Source organism: Populus alba, chromosome 16 (assembly GCF_005239225.2).
Source record: "Populus alba chromosome 16, ASM523922v2, whole genome shotgun sequence".
NCBI classification, from domain to species: domain Eukaryota; kingdom Viridiplantae; phylum Streptophyta; class Magnoliopsida; order Malpighiales; family Salicaceae; genus Populus; species Populus alba.
Window position 1 is genome coordinate 12,958,067 of NC_133299.1, and position 22,773 is coordinate 12,980,839.

The 22,773-nt window shown below is 36.8% G+C and overlaps 3 protein-coding genes across 10 annotated transcripts; 1 reads left to right on the forward strand and 2 right to left on the reverse strand.

Annotated features, from left to right (window-relative positions):
* Window positions 1-7,258: 7,258 nt before the first annotated feature.
* On the reverse strand, window positions 7,259-10,745 carry LOC118037449 (protein QUIRKY-like). The gene has a single exon (XM_035043428.2). It carries the CDS (start codon window positions 10,729-10,731, stop codon window positions 7,579-7,581), a length of 3,153 nt encoding a protein of 1,050 aa, XP_034899319.1. The 5' UTR covers window positions 10,732-10,745; the 3' UTR covers window positions 7,259-7,578.
* Window positions 10,746-10,782: 37 nt separating this feature from the next.
* On the forward strand, window positions 10,783-17,288 carry LOC118037452 (uncharacterized). Of its 8 annotated transcripts, none has more exons than XM_035043430.2 (7): window positions 10,783-10,921; window positions 11,755-11,884; window positions 12,696-12,870; window positions 14,666-14,753; window positions 15,355-15,393; window positions 16,465-16,563; window positions 16,644-17,288. In XM_035043430.2, the coding sequence occupies exons 3-7, from the start codon at window positions 12,799-12,801 to the stop codon at window positions 16,757-16,759; spliced, it is 414 nt and encodes a 137-aa protein (XP_034899321.1). In that variant the 5' UTR covers window positions 10,783-10,921; window positions 11,755-11,884; window positions 12,696-12,798; the 3' UTR covers window positions 16,760-17,288. The 8 variants fall into 8 exon arrangements, with proteins under 8 accessions (XP_034899321.1, XP_073261430.1, XP_073261428.1 ...); XM_073405329.1 differs by lacking the exon at window positions 10,783-10,921 and adding an exon at window positions 14,085-14,191 and having other exon boundaries at window positions 11,338-11,884; XM_073405327.1 differs by lacking the exon at window positions 10,783-10,921 and having other exon boundaries at window positions 11,338-11,884; window positions 16,465-16,602; window positions 16,685-16,710; window positions 16,847-17,288.
* Window positions 17,257-18,981, reverse strand: LOC118037451 (uncharacterized). The gene has a single exon (XM_035043429.2). The coding sequence runs from the start codon at window positions 18,773-18,775 to the stop codon at window positions 17,498-17,500; it is 1,278 nt and encodes a 425-aa protein (XP_034899320.1). The 5' UTR covers window positions 18,776-18,981; the 3' UTR covers window positions 17,257-17,497.
* Window positions 18,982-22,773: the final 3,792 nt, after the last annotated feature.

Here is a 22,773-nt window from a genome sequence, read left to right on the forward strand (position 1 = left end):
TAGCTATCCTCAGGAATTTCCTATTATAATACTGCAGCCTTTGCACTCTAAGATATACCAGTATTGAACATGATGCTGCTCTCATATGTTCTCCTGACAAGTGGGAGGTATGGATGCTCATTGTCCGAAAGAAGATCTGTCCTCTTAGTGCATCATAGAATTCGATTCCCACTAGAGACTAAAGGTGGCAGTACATTTGTCCGGAGAATTCTTCTCCCTATTCAAGTCTTCATCAATGCCTGGCTTTTGTCACTCTATTAGAATTTCCTGCAAATCTGCACACCTGAGAGTAAACAAAACCTCACATTAAGCGCCAAAAAGCAGGCTATAACGGTTCCAAGCAAGTGTGATCAACCCTTTGAAAGATGAATTCTGGACATGGTTAGATTTGTGAATAAGCTCAGTCATTCATTAGACTGTAGCTTTTATAGCCAGGAGAATCAACGTTCGAGATGCAGAACATGAAAACAGATCTTTACCCGAATTGTTTCCAGAGACGATTCTAAGTAGAAATGTAGTAAAAAAAAGATAATTAAATAACCAGGTGAACTAAGACAGCCCTCATTTTGGGTCCAAGAACATGAAGATCTACCTTGATCCCCATTTTAGCTACAGTGCCTGTATGATTCTTGTTGAAGATATTATCAAATCCACTAAAGATAATACTAATATTGAAGATAAACATGATCAGGGATTACTATCATGATCAGGGAGTACTCATATTGAAAATAATCATGATCTCTGATCATATCTACAATGAAGATGGTACTAATACTGAAGATAAACATGAGTAAGGATTACGATTATAATCAGGGATTCCTGATACTGAAAAGATCATGATCAGGGATCATGATCTCTGACCATATCTGCACAAGAGATTTTCGAAACTGAAGATAATCGTAATCATATCTGCAACAAATATTCTAGAAATGAAGTGTATATCTTATCATTAATTGCATCCTTAATTATAGGATTTTTGAATCAAAGATTGTAATATATATAAGACCATAATGTAACAATACAATATACAAAGGAAATATATTTTTCTGTATCTCTTATTCTACACATCTTTCTCTCTTTATTCTTCCTTCTTTCATGGTATCAGAGCCATTGACTGACGTCACACAAATGACTTTCTCTGCACCAAACACCTCTGATGCCTCTGTTAATGGCATTCCCCCACTTGTTTCTCCTTCAGCCATAAATGTCACAAAACTCTCAAAAGACAACTATCATGTCTGGAAAGCTTAATTAATTCCTTTCTTCTGTGGACAAGGTTTCTTTGGATATCTTGATGGAACCATTCCCATTCCACCTAAAGAAGTTTCCATCGATGTACCTCTTCTTTCATCTCCAACCCTCTCTATGAACATTAGCAGCGACAAGATGTCATCATAGTTGCTATTCTCCTCTCTACAATTTCAAAAAACGTTCTTATTCAAGTGGTTTCTCACACAACCTCTGCTGCAATCTGGTGTGCTTTAGCCAAATCCTTTTCTTCTCAATCACGTGCTCGAGTTATTCAACTTCGCACTGAACTTGTAAACACTCGTAAAGGTGCACAATCCACTCATGCCTTCTTTATACAGATCAAACGCATGACAGATGAGCTTGCTGTCGCCGGTCATGCTTTTCATTGTGATGAAATCATCTCTTATCTACTATCGAGTCTTGGCCATATGATTATGACTCATTTGTTGCTACCATCACAACCCGCATAGATCCTATAACCTTAGAGGAAGTATATGCTCTCTTACTCACCATAGAGTCACGTCTGCAGCACCACAATTCACCTATTGTCCAGCCTACTGTCCATATAGCTACTCGTCAATACTCTTCTTCTTCCTATAGAGGGCGAAATACATACAGAGGTAGACGCTGAAATTACAGAGATGTCCTTTTCTTTAGTGGTTCTAATGACAAGAACACTTTTCATAGAGACACTATGATATGTCAGGTCTGTGATAAACTTGGCCATTCTGTAAAAAAATGTTACCATCGGTTTGACGTTACCTACCGTGACAATGCTGCAAAATCCAGTAATCTACAAGGTCTGATAGCTACAACAAGTTCTGTTTCTGTAATTGATTGGCACTTTGATCCAGGTGTTATACACCATCTCACCAATAACATGGACAACTTAAATCTACGGAGTGAAGACTATACTAGTTCATATCAAGTCCTTGTTGGCAATAGTGCAGGTTTGCAAATCTCTCACATTGGTTCTTCTATTTTAACTCCCTCAAAACACCGTTTGTGCTCAAACAATTACTCCTTGTTCTTAAAATTCAAAAAAATCTTATCTCTGTTCAACAATTTTGCAATGATAATCTTGTATTCTTTGAATTTCATGATCGTTTTTTTCTCATTAAGGACTACTTGGGGAAAATCCTTCACCGCAACACCTTTAAAGATGGCCTGCATTCATTCTCCAACCTGTCAGACATATTCTCCTCTCATGCACTCACTGCTGTATGAGCTTCTTACCAAATATGAAACAACAGGCTTGGTCATGCATCCTTTCCAGTTCTTCAAAAATCTATTTCAGCATTTACGTTACCTGTTGCAAATAAAAAAGCTCCAGTTTGTTCGGATTTTCAGCTAGCTAGAAGCAATCAATTATCTTTCAAAACCAACAATCATAAATCTATTAATCCTTTAGACATTGTGCATACTGATGTTTGGGGACTAGCACCAATCTTGTCAAACAGTGGTGCTCGATACTATGTATGCTTTTTAGACGATTGCACTAAATTCATATGGTTGTTTCCACTTAAACTCAAATCTGATGTTGAGAAAGTTTTTATGCTTTTTAAAACTTTAGTTGAACGACAGTTTAATCATACCATAAAAAACATTCTATTTGATTAGGGAGGTGAATATCGCTGCATGTCTACACTTTTAACTCAAATTGGCATTCATCATCGTAGAGCATGCCCATACACTCATCAAAAAATGGGTGCAGTTGAACGTCGTCATAAACAAATTGTTGAGGTCGGTCTTTCCTTACTCTCACATTCTAAACTTCCACAACAATTTTGGGAAGATGCTTTTCTTACAGCTACTTATATTATCAATCGTCTTCCCACTCTTATTCTCAATAAAAAATCTCCATATGAAATTGTCTATCTTCATACTCTTGACTATCATTTTCTTAAAGTTTTTGATTGTGCATGCTGGCATTATCTTCGACCATATAACAGACACAAAATTAATTTTAGATCTAAAAACTATATTTTTATTAGTTATAACTTGGACCATCATGGATATAAATGTCTTGATCTTGCAACAGGTAAAGTTTATGTATCTTGTCATGTTGTTTTTTATGAAAATAATTTTCCATATCAACATCTTGAGCATCATCCTTCTATCTGTCTAGATACATCGTCCATAACCATTCCATTTTCAAATACTATTTCTTCCTTGTCATTAACACCTGTAGGTACTAGTGAACTTTCATCATTGTCATACATTGACTCTCCTCTGCTAGTAGCATATCCAAATCCAGAGCCGCCACCTTAATCCCCAATAGATACAACCACTGTTTCTCCTCCCAGACCAATTCCACATCCCACAGACACAATACCAGCTCTTTCAAATACTCATCCGATGGTTACAAGATCAAAAAATCACATTTCCAAACAAAAAAAAAAAAAACACCTGATGGACAAACCTTGTATCCACTGCCTCTCGCATTGCAGGCTTTTGCCTCTTTCCTTTACAAAGAACCTACCTCATTTACTGAAGCCTCCAATTATTATCACTAACGATTTGCAATGAATTTTGAATTTGATGCCTTACTCTGCAATCAAACCTGGGAACTGGTCCCTCCATCTCGCCACGTTAATGTCATTAACTGTCGCTGGATTTTCAAGATTAAAAGGAAAGTTGATGGCTCCATTGAAAGATATAGGGCCCGGCTGGTTGCTAAAGGATTTCATCAGCAGCTAGGGGTGGACTTCAATGAAACCTACAGTCTGGTTGTAAAACCTGCAACTGCCTGGCTGGTTCTATCCATTGCAGTCTGTAATAGTTGGATAGTTCGTCAATTGGATGTCCAAAATGCATTTCTTCACGGCAATCTATCAGAAGAGGTTTACATGGATCAACCTCCAAGCTTCAAACATCCTCAGTTTCCTGATTATCTGTAAGCTCAAACGCTCCTTATATGGCCTTAAAAAGGTGCCTTGCTAGTGGTTTTCACGTCTTGCTACTGTGTTGATGCAGTTCGGTTTTATTGGCAGCAAGTCAGACTTGTCACTCTTTGTCCACACCAACACCACTAGCATCATCTATATCCTCATTTATATTGATGACATTATCATCACTAGTTCTAATGTTGTTGTTGTCAAAGATATTATCTAGTGGCTGCATAAGGAATTTGCTATCACTGACCTTGGTTCTCTCAGTTTTTTCTTAGGCATTAAAGCAATACGTGATGCTACAGGTCTTTATCTAACTCAACGCAGATACATTGCTAATCTGCCCACAAAGTCTAAAATGGATGGTGCCAAGCCGTGTTCCACTCCAATGTCCACCTCTATGACATTGACATCAACTGATACCGAAGCATTTGATGATCCTACCCTGTACAGAAGCATTGTTGGTGGCCTTTATTATCTCTCATTCACTCGACTTGATATTGCTTTCACTGTTCATCATGTTAGCAAATTCATGTATCAACCGAAACAGTCCCACTGGTTATGTGTCAAAAGAATTCTACGCTATCTCAAACACTCCATCTCCTATTACTTACTGTTGTGTTGCAACAACTCCTTCACATTTCAGGCGTTCTCTGATGTAGATTGAGTAGGGGACACAGATGATCGTCGCTCTGTTGGTGCTTGCTGTGTCTTTCTTGGCTCCAATTTAATTTCCTAGCATAGCAAACAATAGGTGACAGTAGCTCGTAGCAGTATCGAGGTTGAATACAAGGTTCTCGCGAACACTGCAGTTGAACTCCAATTGTTGCAATATTTAGCTGCAGAACTTGGTCTGCCCCTATCACAAAGTCCCACTCTTTGGTGTGACAATATTGGTGCCACGTATCTATCCTCCAATCCAGTGTTTCATGCACCCACAAAGCACATCGAGATTGATTTTCACTTCGTCAGAGATCTTGTTTCTCAGAAAAAATTAATTGTCAATTTTTTATCTACTCGTGATCAACTAGCCGATCTCCTAACTAAACCACTCTCTACTACACGGTTCAATTTTTTGTGCTCCAATCTCAACGTTCGTGACCTCCCATCCAAATTGCGGGGGTGTGTTGAAGATATTATCAAATCCACTGAAGATAATACTGATACTGAAGATAAACATGATTAGGGATTACTATCATGATCAGGGATTACTGATGCTGAAGATAATCGTGATCTCTGATCATATCTACAATAAAGATAGTACTAATACTGAAGATAAACATGATTAAGGATTACGATTATGATCAGGGATCGTACTGATCCAGGGATCTGATCACCATATCTGCACAAGAGATTTTCGAAACTGAAGATAATCGTAATCATATCTACAACAGATATTCTAGAAATTAAGTGTATATCTTATCATTAATTGCATCCTTAATTATAGGATTTTTGAATCAGATATTGTAATATATATAAGACCATAATGTACCAGTACAATATACAAAGGAAATATATTTTTCTGTATCTTTTATTCTACACATCTTTGTCTCTTTATTCTTCCTTCCTTCAATTCTCAATGCTGGTCCAATGGGCGGTGCAATCCGAGTCTAGCAGTTTCTCTGTAGCTATTGCATAGAATTGGTAAATCTTGAACATTTTAGAGCAGGGATGGACTCACATTCACAAAGACATGAATGCCATGCTCAGCAAAATCAAAAGTGAATTCAGTGATGACTGTAAGTCACGTACCCTTTGAAAACTGGAGAAAAACAGAACAAAGGGCAAGAGAGAAAAAAAAAAAATCAATCAGTTGGTGATAGATTTTATACAAGCACACACGCCCGCAGCCTCAAGCAGCAAAACTGAAGCAGGAGGTATCTTTAAGACTTTTATCCTGAAAATAACACCATAAAAAAATAAATCAAAACAAGAAAAACACCATATACCTCAAGCTAACAAAAAATCGACAGAAAAATGAAACTGCTAACATCATAAACATTAATCCTAACAGGAATGACAAGAGTAGCTTTACTTACCAAACCATCAGTTCCTGCATTACAGTTCTTACAGTAAAGTCATAATGCTTACAGTTTACACCCTCCGAACCAAGTGCTGGGCCTACTGGCGGTGCCGGAGCTGCTTTCCCCCCCTCTAAAGCCAGCTTTAACGAAAATTAAAAGTTTACAAAATGAAAATGTAAAGGCTTTGCCATCTGACTTTGGAAGGGGCCATTGCTGCAAATAGGGGTGTTCACGGTCCGGTTCGGTCGTTTTAATGAGAACCGGTTCAGACCGAACCGGTTTTGTTCGGTTCGGGTCGATTTTTTAGCACTTTCCCTTCCCCTTCCGCTTTCTCCTTCCCCTTCCCAGATGATGTTCAAACTACATATAAAATAACTCCTAGAAGCTCTCCTTGTCTCTGGGCTTACAATCTGCAGAGAGAGCTTGGATAACCATTGTGCTTTTGAGTAGGAGGGGAGGCCAATTCATTTGGCTATTCTGTCACTTTAGTAGCTACAGAGGAACTTGCTTTCACTACATTCTATCCCATCTAGTGAATCTCTCCTTCCTTGCGACTTTTCAAGTCCTGGAAAAGGTTATGACTGGGGCAGCTGAGAAGGGTTTATTTAGAAAATAGTAGTTTTTATACCTTTTTTAACCGGTCCGGTTTGATTCGGTCTGTTTTAAACCGAAATTAAACCGGACCGAGTGATTTTTTTGTATTTTTTAATCCGGTCGGTTTTTTCGGTTTAGGTTTTTTTTAGCTGCAAATGAAAGGCTGATGAAAGAAGTGTTGTACACAAAAGTCCGACTCTTTTCAAAATTACTCTCAAGGCTGTCAGTTTACAGACTTGCGTCTTGACCTTGAATTTTTTTTTTTTTTGTGTTATTTTCATGGACACATATTTGATGATCCTCCATGTATACCTTGTTGAGAAGGCAAAATTCATGGCTAGTGATATACTGATGGAATTTATCATCAAACCAAAAAACAGCTGAGAACAATGATTAAAAAGATGTTGATGAAGTTTCTTCTGTTAAAGAGCATTTGAATGTTAATTACTTTCCGTAACACCCATTACAAAAAAAAAAAAAAAAAAAAAACCCCTCATTAGTCTCCCATTCGACTCAATTTCTTGCCCCTCCAAACTCTTTTCTGCCTTGCCCCACCAACCCCTTTCTCTTATTTCAAGTTTTAAACCTCAATCGGTCAAATCCAATCACTTAAAAAAAAAAAAAAAAAAAATGAAAAAAAGACATCCTTTTTACTCTCGTCCCACTTTTCACTCCTCAAAATGTTCATCTGGGACAACTTTTTTCGACATAAAACAGTTGTCTTCACATTCCCCTCCATCACACCAAATTTCGGTGCCCAAATGGGGCTACTTATACTATTCTATTGCTATAGCTATATTTTTTTTACTCTCCGAAACCTACATTAACCGATCTGATAAGCTCGGAAGCCGGCGGAAAAAGTTCAAGCTAGCCGGAGGCATTGGGTCTCTAAACATTGGGTGTCGTAAAAAATAGAATCCTAAGGCCACAGCTACCATTTTTGGTGGAACCACATACAGTATCAATGTTATAGCCAAACACACCGCTATGAACAACTTTGTGGCTCTCGGATCTCTCCAACTCACCAAAGCTTGAACCCTCTCCCCTTGGGTTGCAAAATCACCCAAGACTGTTTGGACTCGGGCTGCCAACATCCTTAACCTGTCATAACGGGCCCTTATAATTTCGGGTGGTTTCATGCTTGGTACGGTGTCGAATTCCTCATCTAGTTCATCCAAGTCAACGGCTTCTGCTTGTGATAACCGGGTATCCATACCTGCCGGTATCTTAGGCCGGAACCTATAGTACCAAACACCAATCAAGAACACATATAAGAACCCTGTTGGGACTACCAATTCCGGATACCAAACAAGCACCAAGTACAAAATGTGAACCAGTACAGTTGTGACCGAGCTTCTCCATCTTCGAATATCATCCAACCATTTAGCCAACCCGACAGCCCATGCAAGAACCGCTACGATCCGAAACCAATTGGCTTTACTCTTTCTCATGCTCCATGCATGAGAATCCGCATCCAGCATGTACCTGACCACCTCCGGTCCCAATGGTGGCTCGGACCGCGCAAGCCACAAAGAAACCATTCTGGTGGCTGCACCACGCAATGCCTCTTGTTGGGCTACCCCGAGTGGCCGAAGATAGTGCATTTTAGGAAGCAATGGCTGCCCATAAACCGCACAGGTATCCGGTAATAAACTCGGGCAAGCAAACCGAACAGCTAATTCGATCTCACCCATTTTCTTCAACCCGTTTCTTAATAAAACCAACAAAGGATACGAATTCATGTACACCTTGTTGCTCTCCAATGTAGATACTCGTATACGTATTTTCCCTATACGGCAATCAGGTTTATCACCAGACATTTCACCAAACAGGTGCCAATTGTCGAAAACTCCAATGGTGAGAACAGTGCTAGGATCATAGACCTGCCAGGTATACTTCTCGTTCCAACGTGGCTCAAAGCTATCCGTGATAGTTCTTGTTCGGACCCATTTTTTGCCATACTTAGCCACACAGTAAGCATCGGTCGAACCTTTGGCCCCTCCTTTGGGTTTCATGGGCAGCAACCCACGAGCCCCTAAAATCCCCAGCTCCAAAACCCCAATTGCTGGCTTCCATAGCTGCTTAGCCGTGGGTCTAAAATCACTGCACACGTGCGCCGCTTCATCAAGCACGTGATACCCTCCTTCCAAACAGAGACGCAAATGGATTCTCCCACGGTAGGACCCGCCAGTAGCACAGCCTGCTCCCCCAGTGTCACCGCCGCCTCCTTCCAACGCGAACCATTTGGATGCCACGTGGCGCTCATCATACTGTTGCTCGATTGAGCTCACGGGAATTATGATGTGCCCGAGGAGTACCGCTTCCTTGGTGGTACGGTCTTCCACTAGCAGAATCAATGACTCTTCCAGCGGCTCGCCGGCGACGAAAATTAGGTCATCGATCCATCTGAACGACGTACAATGATTGCTCATGGACCCTCGCCTCGTCCTCGCCGATTGGAACCCCAATTGAGCTTTGATTCTGATCTCCGGAACTGTCAAAGGTGGCAGATTGGACGAAAGGTGAAGATCCTGAGCTTCAATAACCGTCACTCTCAAATACCACAGCTTAGGGGACTGGTAAACCTTTGAGCGCGTGTGAGAGACGTAAGGCGCGTCTGAGCTCCACGCTTCAGGAAACGCATCATCAGCTTGAGTCCCAATCCATACAGAGAGCTGGATATCACCACAAACCCTATTACAGATCTGACCAGCGGCGGCGTCACTTTCCAATCGGTACCACTGAGGTGCAAGCGGACTGTCCGGCGGATCCCTCACCGGAACTTCAGAGATATCAAAGCAAACACCGCCGAGAAACTGCTCCGAATGTGCGTCGCAAACTGAGATCTCTATGTTGCCAGCTGCATTGGGGAACTGTCCTTCAGTCTTGCTATTATGATCCAATGCAAAAACCTGGTGCCACTCAGGCGAATCCGGTGAGGCACCAGGTCGGTAACTCGCTGGTTTCGACCTCACACAATGAGTTGAGGTCCTTACCTTGACGATAGGACTCACGTTTTGCGATAAACCACGCGCCTTGACAATTCTGATGAACAAATACTGCATTGGTTCGACAAGATCGTAAGGATGGATCCTCTCCGTCGGTTCCGACTTGAATCTTCCAGAAATTACTTTAGGAGAGAAATCTCCGATTGGCCTCCTCAATGTCTTCACTCTGTTATCACCACTGGACGCGACTCTCGTAGTCTGCATCCTCCTCACTTCTGGATGGTACTGAGTGTGGGTTTCCACGTAATGCGGCTCCTCTGGAAGAGATACTTGCTGCGAACCTAGTGGTGGTTCCGAGTTTACCTGTACCACCGGCGGTGGAGACTCCTCGATGACCTCAAAAGGAGGCGAGTGAGTCCCATTACGATGAAAATGGGGGCGGTGATAGTCGTGGCAGTTAATCTCCGGTTTTGCGAGAACTTCAAAAACTCTGCCTTCCTCCTCAATAACTGCCGGGGATTTTAGCGGCTTTTGATGTTGCAACGTATCTGCATCCTTCTCCGATGGAGGTGGAGCTTGTTGCTGATCCTCTTCAACTAACTCATCGTAATAACAAATTCTCAGACCGATTTCTCCCCTTATCCAGCTGAACAAACTTTTCTTCTCAAGAGGGAAGTAAACAATCCCTTCTTCACCTCTTTTACAAAACTGAGAGCCATACACTTTAACCCTCCCCAAGAAATGGTTTTTACGGCCGCTACCATTGCCGAATTTCTTGTCATTAAGAACCTCGACTTCAAGCTCTTCGAACTCCATGTTGTTTGGGTCAGAAACGATGAACTCCAACGTCTCTTTCCACACGGGGTTGAGGTCACGATATTTCGTGAGGGTTCGTTTTCTTTGACCGTCGAAGTCGGCGATGACGTAGGCACTGGAGCTTCCCTGACCGTCTTTGGGGAGAAGATCCCGTGCGTCGACTACTTCTACCAGTAGTTTCCGAACGGTGTTTGGTGGTTGGATCATGGCTTTTTAGTTTTGTTCTTTCATGTGGGGCAGTAAATCAAAAACAGTCGTGGGCTTTTGATGGGAAAGTGAAGAAAAGAAAATGGCTTCTGCGATATGAATTGGAGGAAGTGGACTGGAGAAAGGAAGGTAGAGAAGCGATGATAGCGGGGAGAGAAGAAAATGGGTGCCGCTTCTGCTATACGTGAAGGTATTATTTTATTCTTTTGAGGAGTTGCTTTTTGAATTTGTGTTTCTTTCTTTTGTTGCTTATTTGGACTTCCGTAGTTATGTTGCCCCTTTTTTTTTATTATTCTATTCTGCTTTGCTTTAAGATTTTGAGAGGGAATGTTGGAGAGAAATCGCGAGGGAGACAGGGCGAGAGAGAGAGAGAGAGAGAGAGAGAGAGAGAGAGATGGGGTGAAGGGTTGGGGATGAGCTTCTTTATTTTATGATCTTCTGCAAGAAAGGGAATGGGATTCTATCCTCTCTCGCCAAGTTTTTTATTTTTTTTTCCGAAAAGGGAATGAGATTCTATGCTTTCTCGCGAAGGTTTTTTTTTTTTTTTTTTTTTTCATACAGAATAATTATAGCCCTCGATTACAATTATTCTTTTTCCTTTTCTTTTACCATCTTTAAACCCTAAACTCTCACGTTATTCGTGTCTCCTTACATTTTTTATCTCTCTCTCTCTATTCTGTACTTCTTTGTGATCACTTGTTCTGTTTCCTTCAAGCCCTTCAATGTCTATCCAAACCCACTAACTCTTTACTTTCTTTTCTTTAGGAATTTGAATGGATTTAGCACTGTTTGATTGGAATTTAAACGGAGTTAGTATTGTTTAATAATTGTTGTGGTTTTTTGAGACAGATTATTGATTCTTCTTCATTTGCAGACAGGACAGGTCAATGTTTCTAGTTATTTTTCATATTTTATATTTCTTTTCTAATGTTCTGCTTTGGTATCTGATATTGGTATTTTTATCAAGGAGAAGCTATCAAGTTTATATTTTTTGAAGGACCTGATTTGATGTTTGTGTTCAAGTTTTGTACTCATTGTGGAGGTTGCATGTCAACTGGTTTGGGACTCAAGAATCTGCTTATCTTGGAAGAGAATCTCTAAACAGGATCCATTGGGTGTTGGTTCATACAATGAACAATGATTCATTCATGAGGTATCCAGACTGTTGATGTCCTTCAGTGTTTATTCAATAACTTGCCTTGTATTTTAGATTTTCAGGCTCATTTTTAGCTCACTAGGACAAGATAGGAATTACTGGTTACCTAGAACCAAACTGTGTAATAGGTGAATTTGAAGGAGTATCCTAAAATGAATACATGTTGCCATCCGTACACGCATTTCAGCTCCTTTACCTGTTCTACTCTTTAATTGTCCAGATATGCTTGGAGTGATGCAAAATGTCCTCAATTCCTTTGGAAGGAATATGAATTTAACCCTTTGGAAAACTGGTTTTCAAAATAAAATTTATTGTGGTATTTATCTGCTTTGATTAGACTTATAAATGAATGTTGCAGTATGGTTATTACTGAATTTTGAAGAGCTGTTCATATAATTATCATAGTGACGGCAAATATGCAAACTGATATGGGTAGCATTTTTATATCTCACAAACTAGATTATAGCATCATGTATCTGATTTTCACAATCAAATGATAATTTTGTTAATTATGTTGTTACCAAACAAATCAAGTGGAGAAAAATTAAATGAAAATACCTCTTTATTAAAGAGGTTAGTCCAGGAACAGAGCTTGTGCTTGTTCTCTGAACTAGAGGCTTCTATGGATCGGTCCACTGCTCTGCTTCAGGCGAATTCTGTCAACTACAAAAACTTCATCTTGATTATTATGAGAAAAAATTTCTTCCATGATTGTATATGTGCTGGCAGAAGACACATTGATCTGAATTTAATCTATCCACGAAGTTTCCTTCATTGATAATTAATCTCTAGTTTTCTTGTTTCACAGGTGTAATGCCTTTCAGTCTGCACATTGTCCACCCATCCGCAGTCAGTTCCATTGGCTGGCCTGCAAAAGAGCATGCATATCTAAATCCGGCTAACTTGATAAAATGCCGTGGGTAGTTTATGGAACCATCATAACCAGGCATGCTTCATATTCTTTGAATCCCTCTAGAGGCCAGGTAATGCCCATCGTGGCCCTTGTTTATTTTTATTAGTAGTTGCAGCAAATTTGTTGGCTAGGAGAGCTGATTTGTAGCAAGGATCATATTGCACTGTTCATTCCTGTCCACTGAATAGCGACCTTATACATTCTTCAACCCCACAAACTCTTTCAGAATTATTAATCTATGTCCTAGTAAACCCCTCTATACCTGTAAAGCACCGCTACCCTGATTAAATAGGAAACATTAATAGATAGTGGAATGATAACCAGTATCTTTCCTCCACCTTATCTCATCAGGCCAAGCTTCTACTGTGTTTTTTCTTTCCTAGAAAGGGCAAGTCTAAGTAGGAGCTAGAACTTTGATCCCAAGATCTTGCAGCGAGGTTTAAAGAGCTTATAGCCGTGTATGGAGTCCATATATATCTTGACACGATAATCAAGTATGCACGAGGGTTAGTTTTGAACAGAGTGTCCACGACTGAGAGTTCCCTTGCTCTGAAGATTTTTGCTAATTAAAAGCCACATCCTGTGGAACTTTATAGAGCACACTTACTGTCGAAAATTTCCAGATCTTGAGCATGATATTTCTTGCTCAAGTCGTTCAAATTGAGAATATTGAGTTCTGGCAGCTTTGTTTTCTGAACCATAACATTCTTTTTTGTGACATCTAAATTTACCAATTTCTTGCTTCCTGGCAACCAGTGGTTCTACTATGTGGTGACTGGTGTTGAATTTTGGTTATAAAAATACTTTGGTGCTTGAAAATTTCTCCATTTCTTAGGTCTATGGTGTATATAGAAAAAATAGAGATGATACTGTCAGCATAGATCATGAAGAATAGAGCATTAAATCAAGAGGTTAAGATTGGATTTCTGGCAGTATGGCTGCTTAGCTGGTAATTAGAATTTGGAGAGAATTTTTTTTCAATGTCTTGAAAAGTAAATTGGTATAGAATTTTCGTGGAAGATAAATTTTTCTTGAGGAACTCCAATGATAATTACACTGAAGTGCCAATACATGCATATGATGGAATGGTTTCAATGGCAAGAATTTGTGTAGCTTAATGTGAACAAGTTGTCTGGGTTTGAACATTCTAAACTTGAAAAGAGTCGTATAAGAAAAAACTAGCTGCATGGAATGTTTTTATCTAGGGATATCATAGAGTGGTTGATCTGCAATAAATGTGGAATATAAACATTTGTTTATGAATGTTTAAGGCCTGAAATGCAGGTTACAGCTTGGATTGGCTGGGGACTCTTTATGGGGTTATAAACCTGCTACAATTTGACAAACTATATCCATAGTTGCAGATTTCAAGATGATATTCTGGTTTAATGGTATGCTATAAAACCTCATGTTTCATCCTGTTTCTGCATAAATTTGATGATTTTATTGGTTCAGTCTCATCTTCAAAAACCTCTGGAAATGATATCAGTACATCTTCTTTTAGATATATAACTTGGTACGACTGGTTTAATGATTTTACAAGTTTACAACTTCAACACGGGTGATTTCAGTTTAGTGAGTGAAGTTAAATTATATTCTGGTTTTTCTAAGTTAGCATTCATACAAATTTATATTCTGGATTTTGTAACCTAGCATTCATGAATTCTCTTTCGTTTTGGTTGAGATTGTTCCATTCTTTTACTGCATTGTATCTTATTTTGCATGCAATGGTACAATATCATGTTTAACATTTTAATCTACCATTAAAATCCTAAAATCAATCGAAGGATAATATGACATATGACTACGAAATTTATACATTTGGTTTGTGTGCTTACAAGATTGTCACCATTATTTGGTTCCAGGATCAAATGCTACTTGCTGTTCCTAGCAATGATCAATCATGTAACTGGTTGAGCCTAGAAGCTCTCTGGCCTAGTAGATGGCTTTCAGGTGAATCAACGAGTTTTTCAGCCATTCACATTGATGTACTGATTAGAATTACCTCACAGACAAGACTCCCTAAAACTTGGTGAATATCTAGGAACAGAAATTCAACATCCGGATTAGACAATTATTTCTAACAAAATCATCAGATTTCTCCAATTTGGACGAGTTTTGCCAGGAGTTTGTACATTTGTCTTGAGGGGATTGTTTATTAATGCATCTTTAAAATGCCCGAATAAGTTGTTACATCTCATTTCTCTTTCGATGCCAAGAGTAGTTACTGTAAGCTTTAGTTCCAAACTGAATCTATTCATTCGAGCTAGCTTATGCATTTCTGATCTGACTGCCATTTAAATCAAGCAATAACTTGGAGATTAATATTCTCATAACCTATGGATGATGATGTTCAAGACATTGATGTTATCAGACACCATAATCCTTTGAAAGACACGAATAATCTACTATTGAAGTCAACTGGCATGGTATATCCTCTTCTGGAACTACCTAATTAATAATCAAGTCCAAAACAACGTAGGTGCACAAATGCAGCTTGCTATAAGATATATCCATGTTCAGCTCCTTTCTATAACCTGCAATTTTTTGTCAGGTATATTCTGGGTATGCAAACTCAAGGCATCGACAGCAGGTATGATTCTATCCACAGATCTATGGACAGTCAAGTGCCTGGATTATACCATCCAACTCTTCTGTCAATTTGTATCTGCTTTTGGATTTGTTTATTTATTTCCTTTTTAACCTCCAAGACATTATCAATTACAGAGGTCATATTTTAGGGGTGTTATTAGATCCCTTGTTCTGACATTCTATTTACTCTGCCAGTGCAATCTTGTGGAAGCCTCTTAACTTGACGCCCTAGGAAGTAACTTTACTCGGTGACCATTGCTACCATAGTATCCCCCCCCCCCCTTCTGGAATGTGATGTCCAATTTTCTTCTTGAAGATGATGAAGTAGGTTCGGCCATGGCCGTTAGTTTTTGAGCGAGGATTTTGAGATGAAAAATGGTAAAATGACTATCAGAAACGTTTCTAACCAGCTAAAAGGACACCCCAAGACTTCTGAATTCTCCATTATGTTTTTGGCGTTTTTCTTTGATCAAGAAGGAGAATGCATTTCTCATTAATGGTCTCAATGTGTCAGCATGAATGGTCTTCTTTTGACCGGATCTTTTATGCATATTTAAATGGTATTTGATATCGAAATAGTAGTTGTTTTTCCAAAATATTTTTTACTTGAAAATATATTAAATAATTTTTTATATATATTTTTAAAATTATTTTTAATATCAGCATATAAAAACGATTTAAAAATATAAAAAAATTAATTTTGAACAAAAAAAATCAAATTTTTATAAAATATCATTTGGGCGTCCCAAACAATGCCTTAGTTTAAACATGTCATATTGGCTGATCGATATACGATCTGGACAAGGTTGGGTTATACAAATAAAAATAGAGGGGATAATTGACTTGACGTGACTCTGTTAAAAAACCAGGATACACCCAGTATAAAGTGGTTGATAATTTTTTTAGTCAAAGTATTATTGTTTTAATCTTTTAATTTTTCTTTTTGGTTAACTCGTATGAATCCAAGCTTTACTAGAAGTCAAGTTTAATAAATATAATATTTCCTACCAGATTAAAAAAGAAAAAGAAAATCCTGTTGTGTTGATCATCAGTATTCAACTCTGTCAAGCAGATGGAGCGAAACGCGTTGAAGATGGTGTTGTTTATCTGGACGCAACCATTCATCTGCCTTTATTTCTGATTTTCTGCTATTATTTTCCATGTATTCGAGGTTTGACGAATACTTTTGATGGCTTGGCTTGTTTGCGAGGTAACCCTTAATAATTATTTCATTTTCATTTACGTTTCCAGGTTCAGGAGTGATTAATTTCAACTGCGGCTGTCTATTACAGAAGTTTCAAGGATTTGCCAGCGTTAGGCAAGTGATCTCTGCTCTTGTATTTTTATGCCCGAAGTACCCTCTTTGATTCCCCAAAGACTTGATGAAAGCTGGAAGCCCATCTATGAGGAGATTATCTGACACGGAGCACACTAGTTTGGCAACCCATTTTCAGGATTCCGGTGGCTCGCCGATAATAAATCCTATCCCTCTATGGGGCGGTGATACTGATCCATGGGCATCCATCAGACAGGCTGGGACTTCTGGGTCCGATGAACCTCGTAACTCTACTTCTGGTAGCGGCAGGAATGGCGACTTTGAATCCAAGGTTAGAAAGGCAAAGAAAAGCAATCACAGGTTAACCAGGAAAAAATCGTTTCCGCGTTTGCCAGGACTTCGTTTATGGAGATTTAGGAGGTCTGGTTTCAGGTTGAGACTGAAAAGGCTTAGGATTATGATTTGTGGTAAGATTTCCTGAAATTAGAATGTAATCTTAGTTCGTTTCCTGTTCAAGAAAAGAAAAGATCATAACCTTTTTTTACAAAATCAAAATGTTGAACGAAACAATCAGTTGCCCATAATTCGGAAGAAAGAACGCACTTACAACTTTGTTGCAAGAGATTTGTTTTTATATTATTTACGTTGGAACAAAAAAAAAAGGAAAGATAATTAAAAGGGAGATAAATGGAATCAACATAGAAAACAAGTAAAACACTCCGACGAGTGTGCTCGTCTTTTAATCAACTGGAGGATCCTGTTGATTCTGCGTCTGATGACTCTGTACCGGTGCAGCCATACTCGACACATTTCCGTCCATAAATTTTCTTCAAGAACTGTATTTGTATTCGCAAATGACACAGTGATCTGATATCAATCTACCCATGACACTTCCTTCTTCAATGCTGAATCTACTGCTCTGCCTGTTCCATAAGTGTATCCCATAAGTCTCCCCACTTAGCTGAAGTAGCTTGGCATTTACCCATCTTGATTCTACTTTGTTTTCTGGTTTCTTGAAAAAACCATCGATCCTGTTCCAGCCAACTGGATAGAATGCCATTGGAGGCAAGATTGTGAAGTTATACCCGGGTCTTTCAGCCACTCTCTGCACTACTCTGGAAACCAAATAGGGCCCGTTATGCCCCCATTTGTTTCCATCAAAAGTCGAAGCAAACTCTTCTATGAACTTGAGTAGAAGTGGATGGTTCATATCAAAGACTAGAACCGCATTGTTCAATCTGGTCCAGCTCCTGGACACATCAATGCTTTGTGCTCCAATTGCGTTCCTCAAGTGAGCAAAACTTTTCAGGACAATGAAATCTGTGTCCAAGTAAATCCCTCCAAACTTGTACAAGACTGCAAGTCTAATGAGGTTTGATAGATTCTGTGCAAAAGGAATTTCTCCAGGGTCTTTGTTCCCACTCTTTATCTCCTCAAACCAAGTTTCTGCTGGCGTGTTCTTGAACAAAAAGGACAAGTCAGGTGTGATTGCAGCAACTCTGAACTTGCGGTCAAGAAGTGGTTTCAGAATCCTATACCCTTGTATGGAATCCAGGTCTCTTGATAGAATCAATAAGCAACCATGAGGGTGGACTTTGAACAAACTTTCCAGGGCCAGGAACTCCCTTCTTCCAAAGGATTCTACCGGCGAAATCCATGTCATGAAGAATTGAACATCGCACTCATTGTTGAAAAACTCAAGAACTCGACCGAGAAATTCCTTGGTCAGGTTGTCTGCCTTCAAAATCTCAAACTCCGGCAACCTCTTCCGAAACCATTCGATTCTTTCCTCTACTGTGAGGTTAAAGGGCGGGATTACAGAGCTCCGATGTTCACCACGATCAACTTCCTTAATCTCTTCTTGCATAGAACGAAGTGGTTGGTTAACGACAGTCGACATGATTTGTCTTTCAGTTATGCGAACATGTAGCTCCCCAGAAATCTCCTTGGTGCTAACAGAAGATGATTGTAAGGAAATGGTAGAAATGATACTGTTTGCATAGACAAAAAAGATTGTAACAGTGACTGCTATGGCAGATAGGGTAGGGGTTCTGGCACGACAGAGTTGCTGGTGATCAAACATCTTGTGAGAAACTTTTCTCATCATGGCTGTAGTTGAATCAAAGAAATGGATGGATATCAGGGATAGAAATTCTATCGAAGAAATATCAAATGTAAAGGATCTTTCCCAGTCGTCAGAATGATGCGAATAACATGAAGATAGAAGTTCCAAGGAGGCTGCGACACCGTCTGTTGAATATTTTTGGCTAGTCTAAAATTTTGTGCTGTGGTCTGAGTTTGAAATATTCTTCTAAGCCAGGTTTATACCACAAAATCCTAATTAATCACTCTAATTGATTTGTAAATAACACAAAACCCACAAGACGAATTTTAGTCAATTAATTACTCGAATTAAGTCATCCTTTATGATAATTAAATATTACAAAATAAAAAGTACTCGGTTGAAATTATTTAACTTAAGAAGCTGCCAGGCACTGGCTCAAGACTTTTATTAATTGCCCTGTCAGATAGCGTCTTGCAGGTTGCATTTTAAAATAATTTTAGTTTAGAAATATACTGGAATTAAATTTTTTGTTTTAATTTTTAACATATTAAAATTATCTAAAATAATAAAAAAAATTAAAATTTTAATAAATAATATTTTAATCGCAATACCTGGCAGGAAGATAAGAAGACGTGATGATTAAAATATGTGTCTTATTAATCTTGTAATCTCAGGCAAACTACAATGTTTTACATGTCCTTAATTTAATCAATATTTAATTCTTGGTTGCAGATTCATTTGATTGAATGATCTCTAGAGCATGATCTGACCCCATGTTCGATTGATCTTTACCTTAATGTTCATATAATTCATCTCAAAAGTTGGCCTCCCAAGAAGGCACAATTTTTTTTAAAAAAAAAACCTTCTTGACAGCTTATTAAAAGATTAAAAAGAGATATATTATAATAAAAGTAGAACTCAACTAATACGTTTTAAATTTATTTTGTAAAGATTATTAGTTTAAATTCTACAAGTTTTAGAACTATTGAAAACTTAAATAATCATTAACTTCAAGGCTTGTGGGACTAGTTAAGATATACACAAACTGAGTCGGATATCCATATTAATAATAATAAAATAATACATTAAAGAATAAGAAAAGTTTTGGAGTATTTATTTGTCAATCAAACAAGCCTATTTTCTTTTTCAACCAGCTAGTGGCTCCATAAGAGCAAACAAAGCCTTTGGAACCATTAAATTTATTTATTTATTTGTTGTTCTATACAAGATAATAAGAATACACACAGAGAAGTTTAATTCACCGTTGCCTATTGCTTCTTGAGTTTGTGACTTACGAAATAAGTTGATAGTGAATTATATTAGTGTTTTTTTTCTTTTTTTTCTTAAAAATAAATATTAGTACTTTCATTGGAGTTCAAAGACTCGTAAAAGAGCAAGATATTTTAAGAAAAAAAAAAAAAAACAAGATCTAAGCCTTAAACCAAGAAAAATACCAAATAAATTAAACATATATTAGATAAATTGGAAAATATAATTAAAAATATCAGATATAGTAAAAACAAATTCAATCTAGGATTATTGAAAAAAATAAAAAGAAACAAAAAAAGAAGAAAAAGTCTTGCCGTGATCAATCATCAATCCACTAATTTCCATTGAATTTGTTCAATGAATGAATTTTTCATTTTACAGATTATTTTTTAGTCTTCGATATCTAAAAATATTTGGAAACACGGTGCAAATTGCATTCAATTAAAATTTAATTTTTTTTTGTTAATTTTTTTTTTATATTTTGAATTGTTTTGATACTTTAATTTGAAAATTAATTTTTAAAAAATAAAAAAATATATCATTTTAATATATTTCGACACGAAAAATATTTTTAAAAATAACCGTAACCACACTCTCATACATGCTATAAATACAAGTATAAATTTATTGAAAATCTATATTCTAGTCTTATAATTTTCGTTGACCATTTTTGTTTTATTAAAACATCTAGATTTTTCAATAAAATCTCTCTATATGATTTTCTTCGTGAATTTAAATTGTCAAATGATATATTGGGATTTAGAAAAAAACTAAAAAATATTTTAATAAAAAAAAATCTGAGAGAAACAAAGTTTAAATCTTTCAAACGTATAATTTAGTTCAACCCAGAGACAAAAAAAATAATTTCTACTCAAAATCACATATCCTTTTCCAGTCTTTTCGTCGTTTATATCCATATTTTAACGGTGTGAAGACAGGTTGGCCTCTCAATCTTGGTTTAGACTTTAGAGTTTTCAATCAGCAAGGCAACTTTACCTGTCATAATCGAGAGAGAAAGAAGGGCCGGCTAGATTTTCCTGAACCCTAAGATGTTGTGGCAAGACTTTCCAGTTTATTTTTATATTTTAAAAATATTTTTTTAAAAAAATAAATTTTATTTATTTATTTTTACTTCAATTTATTTTTTTTATATTTTCTGATTATTTTAATGCATTAATATTAAAAATATTTTTTAAAAATAAATAAAATATTATTTTAATGCATTTTTAAGTAAAAAATACTTTGTAAAACAACCGCAACTATACTTTGACATGTACTGACCTCATCGATGCACGATTTTTTGGATGATAAAGGTCATGTTTATTTTTGTATTTTTAAAGTGTTATTGAAAAAAAATAAATTTTATTTTATTTTTTTTATTTTAAATTAATATTTTTTTATATATATTTTTAGATCGTTTTGATGTGATAATATCAAAAATAATATAAAAATAAATAAATAAACTTTATTTTTGATGTATTTTTAAAAAAAAAACACTTTAAAAAACAACCACTGCCTCACAAACATACACCTTCTAAAATGATTTTGGTCTCCATTATTTGATAGAGGAAATGTCACCAACACCAATTTCAGAATATTATTTTTTTCGAAGAAAAGTTAATTATCAAGTGGATTAAGAAAAATAGAGAGAGGACACCATATGATTGTCACATACTCTCGGCATCTTCATTATAATTAAATCCAAACACACCGAGATAATGCCGAGTGTTACATTAACAAGTTGAACCGAAAAAAGGATTAAATTTCTTTTGGTGTATTAGGGTCACACTAGAGACAATAGAGGAATTAGACAGCAACTAGCCACCTTCCTTCTACGTGTTTTGTGTTTTTGTTGTGGATAGGATAAAACATTAATTTATAATATAAAAAAAATATGTAGATGATGTTTATTTTTGTAACATATGAAAATATTAATTTAAAATGCAAAATAAAAATTCAACACGTGTTTTTTTATAAAAGTAAATCAATAATTAAATACAGATTAATATTTTTGATCTCGTGCGATGTGGAAATGTTTAATTTTTCTTAGTTACTCTAATGAAACAAAATTTAGCCATTTGAAATGCGAAGAAAAAATTATATTTCTCCTATCTAAATATTTTTTTTTTATTAATGCACTCTAAATTGTTTTAGTAAAAACATGTTTTAAAATTGAAAGAACTGTTTTTTAAATAAAAATCCATCTTGGTTTTAAAAAACATTAAAAACAAAACATTCAAATAAAATCTGAGCATTTTTATATATGATTAAAGAGAAAGAAAATATGATAAAGTTATATAAAAAATCCATTAAAAAATTTAAGAAAGATAAATTTTATTTTAATCGAATGTTCATGTGTTTTTTTTATATTAGATATATAATAATTAAAAATAATATTGATATTCTCATAAAAACCCATGAAAAAACTTGAATAATAATTGAAATATAATGTTAATTTTTCATAGTGAATTCAAATGTAAATGAAGAAACTAAAATAAAAAAATATCATTAAAAAATCAAAGTTGATTGATGTGCAATGCATGCGCCAACAAATGGGAGATGCCCATAATCTTTTGGCATGTGTTGCATCCCTTGGCATCTAAACAATAATTCCCATGATGGGTAAGCATCGAGGCGTCTCATTTGGTATGCGGTGACGCGTGTAATCATTAATGTGACAGTGTATAACTTACCATCATTTATTTTTTCTTTCTCTTTTCTCTTTAATCTTTTTAAGATTTGTGTTGACCATTTACAATTTAAGAGTTGTC

Bases quoted from the DNA above. Each gene is read 5' to 3' on its own strand.
- LOC118037449 (XM_035043428.2), bottom strand. From the start codon at position 10,731: ATGATCCAACCACCAAACACCGTTCGGAAACTACTGGTAGAAGTAGTC.
- LOC118037452 (XM_035043430.2), top strand. From the start codon at position 12,799: ATGCCGTGGGTAGTTTATGGAACCATCATAACCAGGCATGCTTCATAT. The intron at 14,754-15,354 runs GTGAATCAACGA...ATTTTTTGTCAG, and splicing joins GCCTAGTAGATGGCTTTCAG to GTATATTCTGGGTATGCAAA. The intron at 15,394-16,464 runs GTATGATTCTAT...TCTGTCAAGCAG, and splicing joins ACTCAAGGCATCGACAGCAG to ATGGAGCGAAACGCGTTGAA.
- LOC118037451 (XM_035043429.2), bottom strand. From the start codon at position 18,775: ATGATGAGAAAAGTTTCTCACAAGATGTTTGATCACCAGCAACTCTGT.